The sequence below is a fragment of the Heterodontus francisci genome, unplaced genomic scaffold (genome assembly GCF_036365525.1).
Source record: "Heterodontus francisci isolate sHetFra1 unplaced genomic scaffold, sHetFra1.hap1 HAP1_SCAFFOLD_113, whole genome shotgun sequence".
Taxonomy (NCBI): domain Eukaryota; kingdom Metazoa; phylum Chordata; class Chondrichthyes; order Heterodontiformes; family Heterodontidae; genus Heterodontus; species Heterodontus francisci.
The window spans coordinates 4,979,489-5,003,140 of NW_027141007.1; the positions used below are offsets into that span (position 1 = coordinate 4,979,489).

The following is a 23,652-nucleotide window of genomic DNA, read 5'->3' on the forward strand; positions in this document are numbered from 1 at the left end:
AGGGGGAGATAGCGAGCAGTTATAGGGAAGTACTGACACCTAAGTCACAGGATATAGGTAGCTGGGTGACCGTCACGGGAGGGAAAGGGTGCACAGTGCAGGGATCCCCTGTGGCCGTTCCCCCTCAATAGTAAGTGTACCGTTTTGTATACGGTTGGGGGGGACGACCTACCAGGGGAAAGCCACAGCGGCCAGGTCTCTGGCACTGAGCTTGGCTTTGTGGCACAGAAGGGAAGGGGGGAGAATAGGAGAGCGATAGTGATAGGAGATTCAATGCTTAGAAGAACAGACAGGAGATTCTGTGGTCGCGAACGAGACTCCCGGATGGTATGTTGCCTCCCGGGTGCCAGGGTCAGGGATGTCTCGGATCGAGTCTACAGGATTCTTAAGGGGGAGGTGGAGCAGCCAGAAGTCTTGGTACACATCGGTACCAATGACATAGCTAGGAAAAGGGATGAGGGCCAGAAAAGCGAAAATAGGGAGTTAGGTTGGAAGCTAAAAGGCAGGACGAGCAGGATAGTAATCTCAGGATTGATACCGGTGCCACGTGCTAGTGAGACGAGAAACAGAGAGCGAGTGCAGCTGAACACGTGGACTCAGAGCTGGTGTCGGAGGGAGGGCTTCAGATATGTGGATCATTGGTATACCTTCTGGGGAAGGTGAGACCTGTACAGGAAGGACGGGTTGCATCTGAACTGGAGCGGCACCAATATCCTGGGCGCGAAGTTTGCTAGAGCTCTTCGGGAGGGCTTAGACTAGCTTGGCAGGGGGATGGGAACCGGAGCTACGGATCAGTGGATGGGGTAGCTGTTGAACAGGTAGATACAGAGTGCAGAGAGTCTGTGAGGAAGGTTAGACAGTTGACAGGCCAAAGCTACAGCCAGTATGATGGATTGAAGTGTGTCTATTCTAACGCAAGAAGTGTCAGGAATAAGGGTGATGAACTTAGAGCATGGATCAGTACTTGGAGCGACGATGTTGCGGCCATTACAGAGACTTAGATATCACAGGGGCAGGAATGGATGTTAGATGTTCCGGGATTTAGATGTTTCAAAATGAATAGGGAGGGAGGTAAAAGGGGTGGGGGAGTGGCATTGCTAATCAGGGGCAGTATCGCAGCTGCAGAAAGGGAGGTCGTCGAGGAGGGTTTGTCTACTGAGTCATTATGGGTGGAAGTCAGAAACAGGAAAGGAGCAGTCATTTTATTGGAGTTTTCTAAAGACCCCCCAATAGCAACAGAGACACGGAGGAACAGATTGGAAGGCAGATTTTGGAAAGGTGCAGAAGTAACAGGGTTGTTGTCATGGGTGACTTCAACTTCCCTAATATTGATTGGAACCTCCTTAGTCCATGGATATGACATCTACAACCCTTCCCTCATTAATCAACATTGTCACTTCCTCAAATAATTCTATTAATTTGGTAAGACATGAGCTTCCCTGCACAAAACCATGTTGCCTATCACTGATAAGCCCATTTTCATCCAAATGGGATTAGATCCTATCCCTCAGTATCTTCTCCAGCAGTTTCCCCACCACTGACGTCAGGCTCACCGATCTATAATTACCTGGATTATCCCTGCTACCCTTCTTAAACAAGGGGACAACATTAGCAATTCTCCAGTCCTCCGGGACCTCACCCGTGTTTAAGGATGCTGCAAAGATATCTGTTAAATCTCCAGCTATTTGCTCTCTCGCTTCCCTCAGTAACCTGGGATGGATCCCATCCGGACCTGGGGACTTGGCCACCTTAATGCCTTTCAGAATATCCAACACTTCCTCCCTCCTTATGCCGACTTGACCTAGAGTAAGCAAACATCTATCCCTAACCTCAACATCCGTCATGTCCCTCTCCTCGGTGAATACCGATGCAAAGTATTCGTTTAGAATCTCACCCATTTTCTCTCACTCCACGCATAATTTTCCTCCTTTGTCCTTGAGTGGGCCAATCCTTTCTCAAGTTACCCTCTTGCTCCTTATATATGAATAAAAGGCTTTGGGATTTTCCTTAACCCTGTTTGCTAAAGATATTTCATGACCCCTTTTAGCCCTCTTAATTCCTCGTTTCAGATTGGTCCTACATTCCCGATATTCTTCCAAGGTTTCGTCTCTCTTCAGCCGCCTCGACCTTATGTATGCTTCTTTTTTCCTCTTAGCTAGTTTCACAATTTCACCTGTCATCCATGGTTCCCTAATCTTGCCATTTCTACCCCTCATTTTCACAGGAACATGTCTCTCCTGAACGCTAATCAACCTCTCTTTAAAAGCCTCTCACATATCAATTGTGGATTTATCTTCAAACAGCTGCTCCCAATCTACATTCCCCAGCTCCTCCCGAATTTTGGTACCGTTGTCCTTCCCCCAATTAAGTACTCTTCCTTTCGGACCACTCTCGTGTTTGCCCATGAGTATTCTAAAACTTCAGGAATTGTGATCACTATTCCCAAAGTAGTCCCCTACTGAAACTTCAACCACCTGGCCGGGCTCATTCCCCAACTCCAGGTCCAGTATGGCCCCTTCCCGAGTTGGACTATTTACATACTGCTCTATATAAACCCTCCTGGATGCTCCTTACAAATTCTGCTCCATCTACACCTCTAACACTATGTGAAACCCAGTCAATGTTGGGAAAATTAAAATCTCCTATCACCACCACCCTGTTGCTCCTACATCTTTCCATAATCTGTTTACATATTTGTACCTATATCTCACGCTCGCTGTTGGGAGGCCTGTAGTACAGCCCCAACATTGTTACCGCACCCTTCCTATTTCTGAGTTTTGCCCATATTGCCTCACTGCTCGAGTACTCCATCGTGCCCTCCTTCAGCACAGCTGTGATATCCTCTTTGACCAGTAATGCAACTCTTCCACCCCTTTTACTTCCCTCTCTATCCCGACTGAAGAATCGATATTCTGGGATATTTAGTTGCCAATCTTGCCCTTCCTTCAACCAAGTCTCAGTAATAGCAATAACATCATACTCCCAGCTACTAATTCAAGCCCTATGTTCATCTGCCTTACCTACTACACTTCTTGCATTAAAACAAATGCAAAGCAGACCGCCAGTTCCTTTGCGTTCATCATCTGCTCCCTGCCTACTCTTCCCCTTAGTAACGCTGACTTCATTATCTAGTTCCTTGCAGTCTTTAGTTACTGCCTTCTAACTGTCTACTGACCTCCTCATTTGGTTCCCATCCCCCTGCCACTTTAGTTTAAACCCTCCCAACAGCGTTAGCAAAAGCACCTCCAAGGACATTGGTTCCAGTCCGGCCCAGGTGTAGACTGTCCAATTTGCAATTGTCCCACCTCCCCCAGAACCCGTCCCAAAGTCCCAAAAATCTGAACCCCTCCCTCCTGCACCATCTCTCAAGCCACGTATTCATCCTGACTATTTTTTTCATTTCTACACTGACTAGCACGTGTCACTGCTAGCCATCCTGAGATTACTACCTCTGAGGTCCTACTTTTTAACTTGGCTCCTAACTCCCTAAATTCTGCTTGTCGGACCTCATCCCGTTTTTTACCTATATCATTGGTGCCTATGTGCACAACGACAACTGGCTGTTCACCCTCCCCCTTCAGAATGTTCTGCAGCCGATCTGAGACATCCCTGACCCGTGCACCTGGGAGGCAACATACCATTCGGGAGTCTCGTTTTCGACCACACAACCGCCTATCTACTCCCCTTATAATCGAATCCCCTTTGACTGTAGCCCTTCCACTCCTTTTCCCGCCCTTCTGAACAGCAGAGCCAGCCACGGTGCCATGAACCTGGCTACTGCTGCCTTCGCCTGGTGAGCCATCTCCCCCAACAGTATCCAAAACGGTACACCTGCTTTGGAGGGAGATGACCGCAGGGGACACCTGCGCTGCCTTCCTGCTCTTTCTCTGCCTTTTGGTCACCCATTTCCTTTCTCCCTCAACAATCCTAATCTGCGGTGTGACCAATTCGCTAAACGTGCTATCCACGACCTCCTCAGTATGGCGAATGCTCCAAAGTGAATCCACCCGCAGCTCCAGAGCCATCATGTGGTCTAACAAGAGCTGCAGCTGGACGCACTTCCAGCACGTGAAGGAGTCAGGGACATCAGCCGTGTCTGTGAGCTCCCACATTGAGCAAGGGGAGCATAACACGGCTCTGAGACCTCCTGACATTTTTGATCTTAATCTTAACTTAATCTTAACTTCGATAAATGAAAAAGGAACGAAAAATTTTTCCCAATCACACGGGGGAAAAAATGTCGTTAGTACCAATATGGGACACGACCTCTGACTGCTCACCCTCCCTTTTCAGAAAGTCCTGCAGCCGCACCGAGTCATCCTTGACCCTAGCACCAGGGAGGCAACATACCATTTGGAGTCGCGTTTGCGGCCACAGGAACGCCTATATGGATCACTTACGATAGCAACCCCTATCACGATAGCTCTTCCAACCCTTTTTCTCCCCTGCTATGCAGCAGGGACCTCCGTGGTGCCACGATCTTGGCTGTTGCTGCTTTCCCCTGGGAGGTCATCCCCCAACACCAGCCCCCCCCAACGGTATCCAAAGCGGTATATCTGTTGGAGAGGGGGATGGCCACAGGGGACTCCTGCACTGCCTGCCTGCGCCTACTAGTCCGTCTGGTGCTCACCCATCTCTTTTCTGCCTGAGCAGCCATTGCTTGCGGTATGACCACCTCACTACAGGTGCTATTCACGACGTCCTCAGTATGTCGGATACTCCACAGTGAATCCACCTGCAGATCTAGCACCGTAATGCGGGTATTCAGCAGCTGCAGATGGATACAGTACTGCACACATGGTCTTCAGGGACACTGGAAGCGTCCCTGATTTCCCACATAGCGCAGGAGGAGTATATCACGGGGCTCAGCTCTCCTGGAATGACTTACCCTTAGGTTAATTTGTTACTCCCTGAATTTAAAAAAAATACTAATTATACTAACACAGCATCGCCAACGAAGAGGAGTTCTCTGATGAGGACTTTCCGTACTTTGGCCTTCCCTCTTAGACGGGCAATGTTGAACAACCTGATGTTGTGGGGAGGAAAATTCCTTCTTCTGAAGACTTGAACACTTGTGAGAGCAGCAGGGAGAAGAAGATCCCAAACAGTGTAAGTGCGAGAACACAGCCCTGTTTCACGCCACTCAGGATAGGAAAGGGGTCTGATGAGGCGCCGCTATGCTGAATTGTGCCTTTCATATTGTCATGGAATGAGGTGATGATCTCTTCCAGTAGTCTGAAGAGACCACGTCTGCTGACGAGTTCAAAGGCTTTGGTGAGATAAATGAAAGCAACGTCGAGGGACATCTGTTGTTCACGGCATTTCTCCTGCAGCTGGCGAAGGGAGAACAGCATGTCAGTGGTGGACCTCTCTACTCGAAAGCCACACTGTGCCTCAGGGTAGACACGTTCAGCCAGCTTCTGGAGCCTATTTAAAGCGACTCGAGCAAAGACTATCCCCACTATTCTGAGCAGGGAGATTCCACGGTGGTTGTTGCAGTCACCTCAGTCATCCTTGTTCTTATGGAGGGTGATGATATTGGCATCGCGCATGTCCTGTGGTACAGTTCCCGCGTCCCAGAACAGGCAAAGCAGTTCATACAGTGCTGAAAGTATAGCAGGCTTGGCTCTCTTGATAATTTCAGGGATACTGCCGCCTTTCCCACGGGATTTTCCGCTGGATCGAGAATCAATGGCATCACTGAGTTCCGATTTTGATGGTTGTACGTCCAGCAGATCCATGACTGGTAGAGATTGGGCTGCATTGAGGGCGGTCTGGTTGACAACATTTCCCCTGGACTACTGGTAGTGCTCAACCCAGCGGTCCATTTTCTTGCATTGGCCAGTGATTGTGTCCCCTGATTTAGATTTGAGGGGAGCCATCTTCTTGACGTTTGGCCCAAAAGTTCTCTTAATGCCATCACACATTCCTTTGATGTTTCCGGTGTCAGAGGCCAGCTGAATAAGGCTGCATAGGTGTAGCCAGTAGTCATTTGCGCAGCGCCTAGCTGTTCTTTGTGCAGCGCTTCTGGCTGCTTTAAGTGCTGTGGATGTTAGCTCGCTGGGGGGTTTCTTGTCGTTCAGCAGTGCAATGCGCTTCGTGGCTATGACAGGTTCCAGCTCTTCAAAGTGTGATTGAAACCAGTCTGCATTCCGCTTCACACGTTTGCCATCGGTGGTCATTGCTGAGTCATAGATGGCATCTCTGATGCGGGCCCACTTGGTCTCTGCATCCTTTGCAGGAGTGTTTTGAAGGGCTTTTTCAAGTGAATTTAGAAACTTATGTAGCAACGGACGATGCTGCATTAACATCTCACACTGAAGAGTGTCTGCAGTGACTCATCCACAGGATTGCGGCTGCCTGCAATGAATTTGGCCTAACCATCAGCCTCAAGGAAACAAACATCATGGGACATGACGTCAGAAATGCTTCATCCATCAAAATTGCCGACCACGCTTTGGAAGTGTTTTAAGATTTCACCAACCTGGGCTCAACTATTACCAGTAACCTGTCTCTCGATGCAGAAATCAACAAGTGCATGGGAAAGGCTTCCACTGCTATGTGCAGACTGGCCAAGAGATTGTGGGAAAATGGTGCACTGACACAGAATTCAAAAGTCCGAGTGCATCAAGCCTATGTCCTCAGTACCTTGCTCTATGGCAGCGAGGCCTGGACAACATATGTCAGCCAACAGCGACGTCTCAATTCATATCATCTTCCCTGCCTCCAGAGAATACTTGGCATCAGGTAGCAGGACCGTATCTCCAACACAGAAGCCTTGGAGGCAGTCAACATCCCCAGCATGTACACCCTACTGAGCCAGCGGCACTTGAGATGGCTTGGCTTTGTGAGCCACATGGAAGATGGCAGGATCCCCAAGGACACATTGTACAGCGAGCTCGTCACTGGTATCAGACCCACCGGCCGTCCTTGTCTCTGCTTTAAAGACGTCTGCAAACGCGACATGAAGTCCTGTGACATTGATCACAAGTCATGGGAGTCAGTTGCCAACGATTGCCAGAGCTAGTGGGCAGCCATAAAGGTGGGGCTAATGTGTGTCGAGTCGAAGAGACTTAGCAGTTGGCAGGAAAAAATACAGAAGCGCAGGGGACAGCCAACTGTCTAACAGCCCCGACAACCAATTTTATCTGCAGCACCTGTGTAAGAGTCTGTCACTCTCTAATTGGACTTTATAGCCACTCCAGGCGCTGCTTCGCAATCCACTGACCACCTACAGATGCATGCCCATTGTCTCTCGAGACAAGAAGGCCAAGAAGACAAGGGTGGCACAGTGGTGCAGTGGTTAGCACCGCAGCCTCACAGCTCCATTGACCCGGGTTCAGTTCTGGGTACTGTCTGTGCCGAGTTTGCAAGATTTCCCTGTGTCTGCGTGGGCTTCCAACGGGTGCTCTGGATTCCTCTCACAGCCAAAAACTTGAAGGTTAATAGGTAAATTGACCATTGTAAATTGCCCCTAGTATAGGTAGGTGGTAGGAGAATGGTGGGGATGTGGTCGTGAATATGGGGTTAATATAGGATTGGTATAAATGGGTGGCTGTTGGTTGGCACAGACTCGGTGGGCCGTTGGGCCTGTTTCAGTGCTGTGTCTCCAAATAAATAAATTATACTAGCGGCCTTGTTCTACCCACTTCAATCTAAAATTCTTTAAAAAAAAACAGTTTAGTAGTACTCACCTTACCTTCAGACCTTTTATTTTCAACAAAAAAACTTACCCCTTATTTTTTTCAGATATTCTAACAGCTGCTATTCACCTTGCAGCTCTCCTGTGATGTCACTGTTGGCTTCCCTTTCAAAACTCATTCGCGCTCTCGCTGCTCTTTTTAAACACCGGTGGTCTCACTCAGTCACCTTCTTTCTCGCTGTCGCTGCACTTTTTAACCACCGCTGGCCTCACTCAGTCTCCTTCTTTCTCGATGTCGCTGCTCTTTTTAAACACTGCTGGTCTCACTCAGTCTCCTTCCTTCCCTCTATCGCTGCTCTTTTTAAACACCGCTGGTCTCCCTCATTCTTCAGGCCTCAGGCGCAGTGACAGGAAACAAAGGGTAGCAGTCAACGTATGTTTTTATAAATGTAAACTGGTTCCCAATGACGCTCTGCAGGGCTCAGTGTTGGATCCCGTGCTGTTTGTGGTATATACTAATTATTTGGACTTTAATGTGAGAGGCATGATTGGGAAAATTTCTGATGACAAAAAAATTGGCCGTGTAGTTGATATTGAACAGGATACGTGTAGAGTCCAGGAAGATGTCAATGGTTTGGCTGAGTGGGCAGAACAGTCAGAAATGGAATTCAATCCAGAGAAGTGTGTGGTAATGCATTTGGGAAGGGCAAATAAAGCGAGGGAATACACAACAAACGGGAGAATATTCAGAGGGATAGAAGAACTGTATGTACACAGATCCCCGAGGGTGGGAAGACAGATAGATAGAGTGGTGAAGAAGGAATGTGGAATTGCTTTCCTTTACCGGCTGATGTATAGGATACAAAGGTAGGGACGTCATGCTGGAATTGTGTAAAACACAGCTGGAGTTTTGCATACAGTTCTGGTCACGACATTACAGGAAGATCATAATTGCTCTGGAGTGAGTAGAGAGCAAATTTAGAAGAGTGTGCCAGTGCTCGAAAGTTGCAGCTATAAGGAAAAATTGGACAGGCTAGGGTTGTTTTCCTTAGAACAGAGGAGGCTGAGCGCTGACTTAATTGAGGTGTTCAAAATTATAAGGGGCTGAGTAGACAGAAAAGTCATGGAAGGACCTGTTACCCCTCGCGGAGTGGTCAATTAACCAGGAGTCACAGATTTAAGGTGATTGGTAGAAGGATTAGAGGGGACATGAGGATAAATATTTTCACCCAGTGGGTGGTGGGTGCCTGCCATTCATTGCCAGGAAGAGTGATAGAGGCAGAAACCTTCATCTCATTTAAAAGGTACCTTGACATACACCTGAAGTCCTGTAACCTGCAAGGTTATGGACCAAGTGCTGGAAAGTGGGATTAGATTCGGCGGCTAGTTTTGTTAGCTGGTTCGGACACGACGGGCTTCTGTACCATACCTTTTCTATGGTTCTATGCAGTGCGGCAATTTTAAATGATATGCATTGTGATCATTTTAACTGGCATGCTCTGCGGCCATTTTAAATGATATGCACTGCGGGCATTTTAACTGACATGCTCTGTGGATATTTTAAGTGGTATGCACTGTGGCCATTATAATTGGTATGCACTGTGGACATTTTAACTGACATGCTATGTGGCCATTTTAAATGATGTGCACTGTGGCCATTTTAACTGGTATGCACTGCAGAACTTTTAACTGACATGCTCGGTGGTCATTTTAAATGATATGCACTGTGGCCATTTAAATGGTATGCACTGCAGAAATTTTAAATGACATGCTCTGCGGCTATTTCAAATGATATGCTTTGAGGCCATTTTAAATGATATGCACTGTGGACATTTTAAATGATATGCACAATGGCCATTTTAAATGACATGCTTACGGCCATTTTAAATTCCATGCTCTGTAGCCATTTTAAATGATAGTCTCTGCGGACATTGTAAATGACATGTTCTGTGGCAGTTTTAAATGAGATGTACTGTGACCATTTTAAATGATATGCTTTGCAGCCATTTTAACTGATATACACTGTGACCATTTTAAATGATGTGCTTTGCAGCCATTTTAAATGATTTACACTGTATCCTGTTTGAAATGAAAGCAATCCACAGTGATCATTTTCAGTATTTTCTGTCCATGGCAGTGAATGTCTGAGATGTAACGGGTTATAAATGAATAGAAAGGTTGAGAAAGGGTAATAAAGGGTTATCAAGGGTTATGATCTATTATAAACAGTTACAAACGATTATACAGGTTTAAACACAATCATAGAGTGTTATAAAGTTTACGAACGTTTTATAAAGATTATTAACAATTCCAAAGGATTATTAAGGATTTTAAAGTGTTATAGAGGATTATAAAGATTATAAATGATTAGAAGGATTTACAAATGTTCATATGGGTTATTAAGATTTGTGAAAGATTATAAACGTTTACAAATTGTTGTTAAGATTTATAAAGAATTATAAACATTATAAACGATAATAAATAACAGACACTGCCCCCACTCCCCGTTACCCTAGAAACAGGCTCTGCCCCCACTCCCCGTCACTGAGGTAACAGCTCCCCACCACAACTCCCCAAAATTATGGAACCAAGCCCCTGGACCACTCCCCATCCCCCTGGATACGAGCCCCACACCCACGCCCCGTCACCGTGGAAACACACCCCACCTCCGCTCCCTGTCACCATGGGAAACAGACCCCGCACTCCCGCCTTCCACTACCCATCACCCTGGAAGCAGGCCCAGCCCCTACTCCTCCATCACCCTTGGATACAGGCTCCGCCCCTCTCAGTCTCCATAGTGACAGGCCCCACCCTGCTCTATCTCCATGGTGACAGTCCCCGTCCCTGCTTTGTCTCCATTGTGACAGCCCCCGCCCCCCATCTGCTGTAAATAGCCAGTGATTCAGTTCCTGTCATCAATGTATGAATTTAACAATTGTAGTAAAGGGACATTTCAGCACATTCTTCAACTGCTCTCTGAATTGTGTCTGGGTCACAGCGTAAATTCCAGTATTTGTGCAGCAACTCAGGAGCTGCAGCATGAAGGCCAATTCCAGCAGAAACTGAGGGAGAGAAACAGATCTCGATGACCACATCAGATAAATAGACCGATTCCCCAAATTCAACTTCCGCCACCATATCGAATACACCATTAACATTGTCCATAATAGAATGAAATTCCCCGAGATAACCAACAGTAAAATGATGGATTTCCTTCGACTCTCCATCTCTGGGTCTCTGATTCTCTCCCCACTGCAGTGAGCTCGGAGTCTCCGTCGGCCTCGGCTGCTCACTAAAATGTGTCTGACAGTGAGAGCATTGAGCAGCAGAATCACCACAAATGGAAGCCCTGGTGTTGGAATGTTGTGGAGGAGCTCGATTGAGCCCCAGACATGAGATTCCGGAACACCCTTTGCTACATCACAAAACCAGGGAGCGTTCGCCAGCCAATACTGACCTGTGAGCATAAAATACCAGAAGATGTTCTTAAAACAGCTCAGCACAGTCACTGTTCCCAGAACCACAGCTAACGTTTTCTCGTTGCAATATTTGCTTCTCAGATTCTGGCAACAAATGGCCACAAATCGATCAATGGTGAAAGTGACGGTGAACCAGACAGAACAGTCTGTGGCTGCGTAAAGCAGGACAGCGTGGATATTACACACACGGATGTAATAGAGGAAACGAAACTGTTCCCCATAAACAATGGGAATGAGCCTCAATATCAGGTCGAGGATAATGAAAAGCAGATCCGCCACTGCCATGGCAACCAGGTAGCGAGTGACACATTTGGAGAGACCACACTTTCCCCGAGACAGGCTCCCAATCGTCAGCAAGTTAACTGTGAGGAAGGGAAATAAACGGAAATTATACATCAGTCTGGGAGCAAAATTGCCAGTTTGATTCAGGACTTATTCAGATCTATAAATGTGTTCATGTATCCAGTGACGTATTGAAATGATTGGGCCTGAAAGGACAAATGGGAGGTTTGTGATACAATGGAAGACGGGAGCAATTAAATAACAAATGGATGATCCTCAAAATTGTTAAACCGAGTGTTAATCATAATCCTCCCCATCCCTCCTTTGCCCATCTGGTTTAAAAGCTGTTCCATCTCTAATCACTCCCAGTTCAGAAAAAGAGTCACTGGCCTGAAACATTATCTCTGTTTCTCTCTCCACAGATGCTGCCAGACCTGCTGAATATTTCCAGCATTTTCTGTTTTTATTCCAGATTTCCAGCATCTGCAGCACTTTGCTCTTGTATAGAAAGGTAAATGTTGAACTGACTGAGTGATTCTGTCTCAATGCCTGTGGAGTGATGTGATGTGTGTGTGTATGTGTGTGTGTCTCTGGCTCAGTGCTGGGATGTGACCTGTGTGTGTGCGTCTGTCTGTCTGGTTCAGTGTCACCCCAGGGTTTGTGGTGTGATCTGCGTGCGTCATGTGTGTCTATGTATCTGGCTCACTGTCCGGGCTGTGATGTCTGTGTGAGTGTGGCTGCGTGTGTATATCGTGTATGTGTGAGACAGAGAGAGACAGTGTGAGTGTGCGTGTGTGAGAGAGACAGTGTGTGTGTGTGTGTGTGTCTCAGTGCCTTGGCTATGATTTTTGTGTGTGTGTCTGAGAGAGAGAGACGGCATGTGTGTGTGTGTGTCAGAGAGAGAGAGTGCATCTGTGTGTGGATGTGCTTGTATCTGTGTTTTTCTGCGTGTGTGTGTGTGCGGATGTGTCTCTGTGTGTTTCAGGGCCTGGGCTGTGATGCTTGTGTGTGTGTTTGTGTGTGTCTGTGTCTGGTTCTCTGCCTGGGGTGTGATGTGATGTGTGGGAATGAGTGTTTGTGTCTGAGTGCGTATGTGTGCATGTGCTGTGTATGTGTGTCTGAGTGTCTCAGTGCCTGCATTGTGCTTTGCATCTTCGTGTATGTATGTGGATGTCTCAGGACCTGGATTGTGCTGTGTGTGTGTACCTGTGTGGGTGTGTTTGAGTGTGTTTGTATCGGTATTTGTGCGCGTGTGTGTGTATCAGAATATGGGCTGTGCGTGTGCATGTGCATGCGTGTTTCTTAGTGCTTCCGTTGTGCTTTGCTGTGTGAGTGTGTGTGTCTCAGTGCCTGGGTTTTGCTCTGCGGGTGTGCCTGTGTGAGTATGTTTCTGTGCGTGTGTGAGTGTGTGTGTGTTTGCGTGTGTGTGTCTCTTGTGTTTGTATGTGTGTGTGTGTTTCTGTGTGTCTCTCATGGCCTGGGTTGTGCTGTCTGTCTTCATGAATGTGTGTGCCTGTGTGTGTCTCAGGGCCAGGGTTTTGCTGTGTGTGTGTTTGTGCCTGTGTGCGTATGTTTCCGTGTGTTTGTATATGTGGTTGTGTGCGGGTATCGGTGTGTGTATGTGAATGTGATTGTGTATCTGTCTGTGTATGTGTGTGTGTATATTTGCTTCTATGGCTGGTGTGTGATGTGTGTGTGTGTGGGTGTCAGTTTATGTCATGGCCTGGCTTGTGCTGTGTGTCTATTTTTGTTTCTGTGTTTGTGTGTGCGTGTGTATTTCAATCAGTGCCAGTAGTGATGTGTGCTTATGTGTTTGTGTGTGTTTGTGTGTGTGTGCGTGTTTCAATTAGTGCCTGTGTTGATGTGTGCTGATGTGTGTGTGTGCATGTGTATGTGTTTGCGTCTGTGCATGGCTCAGTGCCTGGGCTATGACCTGTGTCGCTGTGGGTGTGGGTGTGTGTGTGTGTATGTGTGCGTGTGTGTGTGTGTGTGTGTGTGTGTGTGTGTGTGTCTGTCTGTTCGTGTTCCTCAGTGCCTGATTTGTAACCTGTGTGTGTGTGTTTGTTTCTACGCCTGGCTCAGTGCATGTGATGTGATCTCGTGCGTGTGTGTGTCTCAGGGCCTGTGTTACGCTGTGTGTGCATGAGGGTGTGTGTCTGTGAGTGTGTGTGCGTGTGTGTGTGTGTGAGCATCTCAGGGCAAGGACTGTATGTGTCTGTGTGTTTGCGTGTGTGTGTATCTGTGTTTGTGTGTGAGTAGGTGTTGGTATGTGTGTGGGTGTGTGGGTGCGTGTCTGTATATGTGTGTGTCTGAATGTCTCAGGGCCTGCGTTGTGCTTTGTGCCTTCGTGTATGTGTGTGTGTTTGCATGCACACATGTGTCTGTGTGCCTCAGTGCTTGTGTTGACTCTGTCTGTGTGTCTCGGGGCCTGGGAATGTGCTGTGTGCGTGTGTCCGTGAAGGTATGCTTGCGTGAGCTTGTATATATGTGTGTGTGTGTGTCTGTGTGTGCTTGTGTTTGCGTGTGCTTGTTTGTGTGGCTTTGTGTGTCTCATGCCTCATGTGTGCACACCCGTGTGTGCATGTGTGTATATGTTTTATGTCTCAGTTCCTGGGTAGTGCTGTGTTCTGAGTGTGTGTTTCTCAGTAGTTCTGTTGAGCTTTGCCTTCTTATGTGTGTCTCAGGGCTTGGGCTGTGCTGCGTGTGTGTGTGTGTCTGTGTATGTGTGCTTGCGTGTGTTTGTATCTGTATTTGTGTGGGTGAGTGTGTATGTGTGTGTGTGTGTTCTTGTGTGTGTGTCTTTTTCCGCATTTGTGAGTTTTTGTGTGTGTGTTTTTAAGTGCGTTTGTGTTTTCTTGTGTGTGTATATATGTGTGTGTTTGTGTATGTGTCTTTGTCTGTGTGTACGTGTGGTGTGTGCCTAGTGTCTCAGGGCCTGTGTTGTGCTTTGCTGTGTGTTTCCGTATCAGGATCACAATTGTACTGTCTGTCTCTGTGTGTTGTTTGTCTGTCTGTGTGAGTGTCTTTGTGCTTCTCAGACCTGCGTTGTGTTGTGTGTGTGCATGTGTGCGTGTGTTTGACCAGGGCATAAGCTGTGGTGTGTGTCTGCGTGTGTCCTTGTGCCTGTGTTCATTTCTGTGTCTCAGGCCTGCGTTGTGCTGTGGTGTGTTTGTGTGTATTGTCTCTCAGAGCCTGGCTTGTACTGTGTGTGTCTCTATGTGTGTGTGTGTCTGTGTGTGTCTTTATGTGTGTGTATGTATGCGTGTGAGAGTGTGTGTCTCTTGGGGCCTGTGTTTTGTTCTGTGTGTGTGTGCCTTTGTGTGTTTGCGTGCGTGTGTTTGTATGACTGTGTCTGCAGGTCTGTGTATGTGTGGTTGTCACGGGGCCTGGGTTGTGCTGAGCGTCTTTGTCTGTGTGTGTGTTTGTGTGAGTCTGTCTTCAGGTGTGTTTGTTTATCTCGTGGCCTGGCTTTTTTGTGTGTCTATTTGTGGCTCTATGCCTGAGTGTATGCATTGCAGGGCCTGTGTTTTGCTGTCTGTGTCTTGTGTGTGTGGGTTTGTGTGGGTTGCGTTGTGTGTGTGTGTGTGTGTGTGTGTCTTAGTGCTTGCGTTGTGATATGTCTGTTTATTTTTATGTGTGTGCTTGTGTCTCAGGTCCTGGGTTGTGCTGCTTTTGTGTATGTGTGTGGGTGCAGGTGTTTGTATGTGGGAGTGTGTGTATAGGTGTTTGTGTCTCAGTGCTTCTGTTGTGCTGTGTGTGCGTGTGGCTGAGAGCCTGGGCTGTGCTGTGCCCTGTGTTGTGCGTGGGTGTGTGTGTGTGTGTCTGTCTGTGTGTGTGCGTGTGCGTGCTCGTATGTGTGTTTGCTCGTATATGTGTCTGAGAACCTGGGTTGTGCTTTGTATCTTCGTGTATCTGTGTGTGTGTGTGTGTGTGTCTGCTTGCAAATGCCTCTGTGTGTGTCTGTGTGTGGGTTTGTATCAGGGCCTGGGTTGTGCTGTGTGTGTGTGTTTCTGTGTGTGTCTGTTTCTGTGTGTGTGTGTCTCATTGTTTGTCTTGTCCTGTGTGTGTGTGTATATATCTCAGGGGCCTGGACTATGGTGTGTGTGTGTGTGTGTGTGTGTGTGCTCGTGCAAGTGTCTGTATCTGTCTCGCTCTATGCCTGGGGTCTAACCGGAGTGTATGTATGTCTGGCTGTCTGTGTTTGTGTGTATGTGTTTGTATATGTGTCTGGCTCAGTGCCTGGGGTTTGTTATGTGTGTGTGTGTGAGTGTGTGAGTATGTTTACATCTGTGTATGTGCATGTGTGTGTGTCTGTCTGCATTTGTGTCCGTGTGTTTGTATATCGGCCTGGCTCAGTGCCTGCGGTCATTCCGAGAGTGTGTATTTGTGCGCGTGTGTGTGTGTGTGTCTCTGCCTGTGCTTCTGTGTATGTGTTTATATATCCGTCTGGCTCAGTGCCTGGGATCTATACGGTGTGTGTGTGCCTGTGTGTGTGTGTGTGTGTATGTGCTTCTGCATCTCTGTCTGTGTGTGCGTGTGTTTGTATATCTATCTGGCTCAGAGCCTGGTGTCTGATCGGAGTGCCTGTGTGTTTATTTATCTCTCTACCTCAGTGCCTGGTGTTTGATCTGTGTGTGTGTGAGTGTGTGTGTGTGTGTGTCTGGTCACTAGGGCCAGTCTGGAAGGCCCTGCCGAGCGGGATTGGATGGGTGGTCATCAAGCCAAGTGGGAGTGGATTCTGGGGAGATTCATCGTTTGCCAGCCGGTGCCCTCCGTGGGTCACAGATTGCCCATGGAGGAGGGAGACTCCACAAGCCTGCAGGGAGGGAAACTCGTTTTACTAGGTGGACTCTCCACGTGGCAGATTTAGCTCGCTGCTGGTGAGATCCTAGTGGTGGCGGGAAGAGACACTTAAGAGGCTACTTAAGGGCATCCATTGGCTTCTTGGCAGGAAGGTCATTGCTGGCCTATCCCAGATCCTGGCAAGATGACTTGGTAATGGGGTAACGTCAGGCCCTCTGTCCCCACCACTTATCGCCATTCTCTGGGCCCCCGCCCCCGACCTCAACTCACAGGGGGCCATAAAATGCAGCCCAGGGAGTGCTGAGACTTTGCAGGCATTTGAAAACAAGGATGAGATTTGTAAAATCAAGGCATTTCTTAATCTATAGGCAATGTAGTTCAGCGGGCACATGGGAGTTACTGTGAGTTAGCACATCAGCAGCAGAGTTTTCGATGACCTGAAGTTTGCAGACAGTAGAATGCGGGAGATCAGCAGGAGGGCATTGGAACGGTCAAGTCTAGAGGTAACGAAAGAATTAATGAGGGTTTTAAGCAGAGGAGTCGAGACGTGGTGAAGTCAGGCGATGTTATGGAGAACTTCTTTGGCCCGTTTTCAGGAGAGCTTTATTGCTCAGTATGTGGCAAGTCTTGCAAGAGAGGGCGCAGATTTAGACTTAGTATTTGGAAATGAAGGTGGGCAGGAGGAAGGAGTGTCAGTCGGAGAGCTTTTTGTGGTAGTGATCATAATTCAGTCAGTTTTAACAGAATTATTGAAAAGAACAGAGATATAACAGGAGTTAGGGTTCTCAGTTAGGGCAAGGCCAATTTTACTAAACTGAGCAGTAATTGAGCGAAAGGGAACTGGAAACAGCTACTTGAAGGGTAAATCAGTGTCAGAACAGTGGGAGGCATTCAAAGGGAAGATCCATGAGGTTCAGAGAAACATGATCCCACAAAGAAAAAATAAAGGTGAGACGGCCAAAGCTACAGCTCCAGGGATGACAAGGAGCCTACAGGGTAAGATGAGGCAGCAAAGGAAAGCTTATGTCCGACACCAAGATCTCAATACAACAGAAAACCGAGAGTATAGAAAGTAGAGGGATGAAATCAAAAAGAAAATTAGGAAAGCAAAGAGAGAGCATGAAAGAACACTGGCAAGCAAAATCAAGGCGAACCCAAGGATTCTTTTTCAATACATTAATAGTAAGCGGATAACCAAGGGGAGAGTAGGGCCCATAATAGACCAAAAAGGTAACCTATCTGTAAGAGAGGAAGATGTTGTTTTCGTTCTTATTGAATACTTTGCGTCTGTCTTCACAAAGGAGGGGGACGATGCAGATACTGTATACAAGGAGGAAGAGTGAGTGGAGTATTGGATGTTCTCAACATAGGGAAAGAATACGTATTAATGAGATTACTGTCCTTGAAGGTTGATGAATGACCAGATCCGGATGAAATATACCCGAGGTAATTAAAAGAAGCAGGACAGGAAATAACAGAGGGTCTGACCATCATTTTCCAGTCCTCACTGGATACAGGTGTGGAGCCAAAGGACTGGAGAACTGCTAACATTGTCCTTCTGTTTAAAGAGGGAGCGAGGGATAGACCGAATAATTAACGCCAGTCAGTTTCGCCGCGTGGTGGGAAAATAATTGGAATCAATTCTGAGAGACAGGATAAACAGTCACTTCGAAATGTATGGATTAAATAAGGACAGTTAGCATGGATTTGTTAAGGGAAGATTGTGTCTGACGAACTTGCATGAATTGTTTGAAGAAGTAACAAGAAAGATAGATGAGGTTGGTACAGTTGATATGGTCTACATGGATTGAGGTTGGTACAGTTGATATGGTCTACATGGATTTTAGCAAGGCTTTTGACAAGGGTCCACTGGGAAGACTGGTTAACAAAATAGAATCCCCTGGAATCCAGGGAAAGGTGGGTACAAAATTGGCTCAGTGGCAGGAAACAAAGGGTAATTGGTCATGGGTGTTTTTATGACAGGACGGATGTTTCCAGTGGCATTCCGTTGGGCTCAGTACTGGGTCCCCTGCTTCTTGTGATATAGATTAACGAATTGGACGTAAATGTAGGGGACATGATCAAGACGTTTGTAGACGACACAAAGATTGGCCGTGTGGTAGAGAGCGAGGAGGATAGCTGTAGGCTGCAGGCAGATATTGATGGTCTGGTCCGATGGTTAGAAAGTGGCGAATGGAATTCAACTTGGAGCAGTGTGAGGAGATGCATTTGTGGAGGTCAAATAAGACAAAGGAAAACATGATTAATGGGAAAATACTGAGAAGTGTTGAGGAAGTGAAGGACATTGGAGTAAATGTTCACTGATCCTTGAAGGTCGCAGGAAAGGTTGATAAGGTGGTTAAGAAAGCATATGAAATCCTTTCCCTTATTAGGCGACGTATAGCATATAAGGGCAGGGATGTTATGCTGGAACTGTATTAAACAATAGTTAGGCTAGAACTTAAGTACTGTGTGCAGTTCTGGTCACCTCATTACGGAAATGATGTAATTGTACTGCAGAGGGAACCGAGGAGATTTATGAGGATGTTGCCCGGTCGGGAAAAAATGCAGCGACGCGGAAAGATTGAAATAGGCTGGGGTTGTTCTCCTTGGAACATCGAAGGCTGAGGGGAGATATGATTGAAATGTACAAAATGTGGAGGGACCAGGATTGAGTGAAGATGAAGGGTGTTTTCACCTTAGTAGAGAGATTAGTGATGAGAGGGCATAGATTTAAAGTGATTGGTAGAAAAATTAGAAGGGAGATGAGGGAATAAAATCACCCATAGTGTGGTGGGGGTCCGGAACTCACCGGCTGAAAGGGTAGTTGAGGCCGAAAAGCTGAATTCATTTTAAAGGTGTCTTGATGCACCTCAAGTACCGTAATTTGCAGGACTACGGACTAAGTGCTGGAACGTGGGATTCGGATGGGGGACCGTTATTTGGCCGCAGAGACACAATGCGCCAAGTGGCCTCTTTCTGTGTTGTAATCATTCTATGATTTTCTATGATTTTATAGGTGCAGATAGGCTGTTTTAGTGAAGGTGTGCAGATGTGGTTGGAGGGTCATCTTGGGGTCAAATATTACAACAAGGTGCGAACAGTCTGGTTTAGTCTCACACAGTTGCCAGGGAGAGGGATGGAGTAGGTAGCTAGGGAACGAAATTTGGAGCGTGGACTGAAAACAATGGCTTGAACCTTCTCAAATTTTAATTGTCACAGCAGATGTATGAGGTAATACGTTTTAGAAGGATGTATGTGGAGAGACAACGCAAGATACATGTGACAACTGTAAAGGGAGTGCAAGAACAGAGAGACCTGAGGAGTTTATGTGTAAATAATTGAAGGTCGCACAACAGGTTAACAAAGCAGTAAACAAAAGATATGTGAGTGATCCTGGGCTTCATAAATAGAGGCATAGAAATTGAAACTGGGAAGTTATGCTAAATCTATATAAAAAAAACTATGGTATATCCCAGAACATGACACATGGAACAGCAGAACTTTAATCATATAGTACCAGTGATCTTAGAATTCAGTTAAGTGGAGAGATTGGAAAGCTGGGATTGCTCTCTTTAGAGTAATGAATGGTAAGGGGCGTTGTAATATAGAATTTAAAATCATGAAGTGTATTGATAGGGTCATTAATGTGAAACTGTTTCCAGTGTCAGAACGTTCAGTATTAAGAAGACACCGATTGAAGGTAATTGACAAAACGGCAGAGGTAAAATGAAGAGAATGTTCTGACACCATGAGTTGTTGGAATCTGGAATTCACGGTCTGAATACATGGTGGAAGCAGATTCAATAATATCTTTCAAAATGGAATTTAACAAATATTTGAAATGAAAATGAAAACTGCAGAACTCTGGGGAAAGAGGACAGGGGAGGAATGAATTAGGTAGTTCTTTCAAAGAGACAGCACTGACACAATCGGCAGAATAGCTGCCTTCTGTGTTGCATTAACTCTGATTCTATGAGCAAGAGACAAAGAGTGAAAAGACAGAGAATGAGAATGAGAAAGTGTGAAAGAGGGAAAGGGAAATAGAAAGTGTGAAGGGAATTGGAACAGGTGGCCAGGGAGGTCAATGCAAGAAGTCTGGTCCCGAGGACATGCCAGCAGTGCCAGAAGGATTTTAATGAGTTCACACGGGTGGTTAATGTCAGTGAATTCATCTCCACATCGCATCTCCTATCCCCAACACCACCAACCTCTCACACTGCTCAATGTACCACACTCCCATCAATCACCCATCAGCAATCCCAAACACTCAGGACTCACATCGAACATTCACCTACTCCAACTCACCTTCACACACCTTCCACTGATACCAGCTTCACACCCACCTCTCACTGCCTCCACATACCTCCAGCTATTCAGCTATGGTAGGCACATCACCAAAACACAGTGCAACTCAATCACTGACATTCTGCCCTCTCTCTTACAGGACATGGTAGCCCGTAATCACAGGGATCAGTAGTGAACTGGCGAGGGACAGGCATACCTTCATCCCCTGAGCCTGAGGGAGGAGATGGTTCTCTACATCATGGGACCGGCTGTGACAGAGCCCGTAGCATCCGGCATCACCGAGAGCATTCAGGATGATGCTATGTTACTGGCTTATGTCCCTTCTTACTCCCCCTCATCCTGCTGTCTGGGATGATGTACAAGCTGTAGATGGTGGGACCATGGACGTCACTGTGGCGGGGACGTGAGGTTGAGTGATTTGTGGATAGCACGTTTATTGATGTAGTCTCCCCACAGCTTAAGCGTATGCAGGGAGAGAGTGAATGGGTGATCACCAGACAGTTCAAAAAAAGAATCTGGCAGGTAGCACAGGAGACCCCTGTGTGCATCTCACACTGAGGAAAGTGATGGTTCATTTTGGGACGGCAACCAGAGACAAGGCCATGGTACCAGGGCTGTCTCAGCTGTACTGGCAGGTGCACGGAAGACTGGAATGCTGATAGTGATAGGAGATTCGATAGTCACGGGAACAGACAAGGGTTTATGAGGCTGCAGATGTGTATCCAGGATGGTGTGTGCCTCCCCGGTGTCAGGGTCAAGGATATCACTGAGCGGCTGTAGAGCATCCTGAAGGCGGAGGGTAATCCGACAGGAGTCGCGGTCCACATCGGTGTGAACAACATAGGCAGAAAGAGGGCTGTGGTCCTGCAATCCGAATTCAGCGAGCTGGTAAAGAAGTTCGCAAGCAGCACCTCAAAAGTAGCAATCTATGGATTGCTACCAGCACCACGCAAGTACTAAAAGAAAGAGGAATGCATGGCTGGTATGCTGTTGCAGGAGGGAGGGATTTACAGTGCTGGGACACTGGGTTCAGTTCCGTAGAATCTGGGATCTAAATATAACTGGGTCTAATTACCTTGTGGGATGATTTGTTGGTGCTATTGGGGAAGGTTTAAACTAACTTGACAGGGAACTAGCACGAAATACCCGCGAGGAATACCAAGATGCATAGAATACTGGGAGAGATCGATAGCACTATAGTACTGAATAATAACTTATCAAGTGAGGTCAGAGTAACGGAGAAAACAATAAAGTCTGAAATAGGCTTGTTGAGCATGTATGTAAATGCATGGCGTGTGGTTAATAAGACTGATGAGGTACAGGCGCAGATTGCCCTGTGGAAATATGATCTTGTGGCTATACAGAGAACTGGCTCAAAGAAGGGCAGAACTGGGTGTTAAATAATCCTGGAACCAAGGTATTCAGGAAAGATAGGCAAGGGAAACAGGGGGAAGGGTGGCAGTATTGATGAAGTAGAGCATTGTAGTGCTGGAGTGAGAGGATATCCCAGAGTGTTCGAGGACTGAATCAATTTACCTGGAGCTAAGGAACAAAAAAGGTGCGGTTACATTGATCGGTGTTGTCTATAGGCCATCCGCAAGTGGGAAGGACGTGAAGAAACAAATTTGGATGAAGTTAGGGAAAGATGCAGGAATTATAGAGTAGTTACAATGGGGAACATTCATTATCCAAATACGGATTGGGATATAGTAGTACTAAGGGCAGAGAGGGGCAAAAGTTCCTGAAGTGTGTTCAGGAAGAAATTCTACAGTATTATGTTTTCAGTCCAATGGGAAAGGAAACACTGCTGGACCTGGTCCTTGGGAATGAGGTGGGCCAAGTGGATCAAGTATTAGCAGGACAACTCTTAGGGGACGGTGATCATTGCATCATAAAGTTTAGGCTGACTATGGACAAGGACAATGAACAATCCAGAGTAAGAATAATTAACTGGGAGAAGTCCAACTTCAATGGAGTTAGATTCTTAAATGCCATCTGAAATGGCCGGGCAAGACACTCTGTTCAAGGGCATTTCGGTATGGGCAATAAATGCTGGCATAGTCACTGACGCCCACATCCCACAAAAAAAATGGATCTGTGCCGAATAATTTGGAATCAAAGATTTACAACAAAAAAGGTAGCTGGACAACTGGCTGCTTCAAATGAGAGATTTTTCAGGCACGGTCAAGGTAAGTGCCCTCGAAGGGGAAAGGTAGGGCACACAAATCCAGAGCTCACTGGAAGACAAAATTGAAAGAGATGACAATAAATAAGCTGTGGATCAACCAGCCCAAGATACTGATCACCATGCTGAGCTGGTACAATGTGAATATGGGTCAAAAGGCCCAGGATACTGAGCGCCATGCCGAGTTGGTACAGTCCGAATATGGGTCATCAGCCTTGGATTAGGATCACCCTGCCGAGCAGGTACAGTCCGAAAATGGGCAAACAATCCCAGGTTACTAATTGCCTTGCCAAACTGGTGCAATTTGAATATGTGTCAACCAGCTCTGGATACAGATTCCATGCCGAGTTGGTAAAGTGTGAATGTGGACTAATCATCCCAAGATACTTTTGTTTTCGGAGGACCAGGGGACTGCTGGGGAAGTAAAAACTATATATTTGGGTGGTTTAAAATCTCGTTCGTTTAGTTTTGGTGACTGCACCTTGACAGTAGCGGAGGTGCGAGAGCGAGCTTACAGCTGGGAAGTCAATTTCAGTGGAAGTTTATAAGTTAATTCCCTTTTGTTTTCGGAGGACCAGGGGTCTGCTGGGTAAGTAAAAACTATATATTTGGATGGTTTAAAATCTCTTTCTTTTACTTTTTTTGACTGCAGCTTGACAGTAGCGAAGGTGCGAGAGCGTGCTTAGAGCTGGGAAGTCAATTTCAGTGGAAGTTTAAAAGTTAATTCCCTTTTGTTTTCGGAGGACCAGGGGATTGCTGAGTAAGTACAAACTATATATTTGGGTGGTTTAAAATCTCTTCCGATTAGTTTTGGTGACTGCAGCTTGACAGTAGCAGAGGTGTGAGAGCGAGCTGACAGCTGAGAAGTCAATTTCAGTGGAAGTTTAAAAGTTAATTTCCTTTTGTTTTCGGAGGACCCGGGGACTGCTGGGTAAGTAAAAACTATATATTTG

General features: G+C 46.7%; 1 protein-coding gene across 1 annotated transcript in view; it reads right to left on the reverse strand.

Moving 5' to 3' along the window:
* Positions 1-10,557: 10,557 nt before the first annotated feature.
* The window catches only part of LOC137361812 (probable G-protein coupled receptor 139), a 37,423-nt gene continuing 24,328 nt past the window's right edge, over positions 10,558-23,652 (reverse strand). The window contains exon 2 of the mRNA XM_068026424.1: positions 10,558-11,483. Coding sequence (XP_067882525.1) covers positions 10,558-11,483 — 926 coding nt within the window. The remainder of the gene's footprint in view (positions 11,484-23,652) is intronic.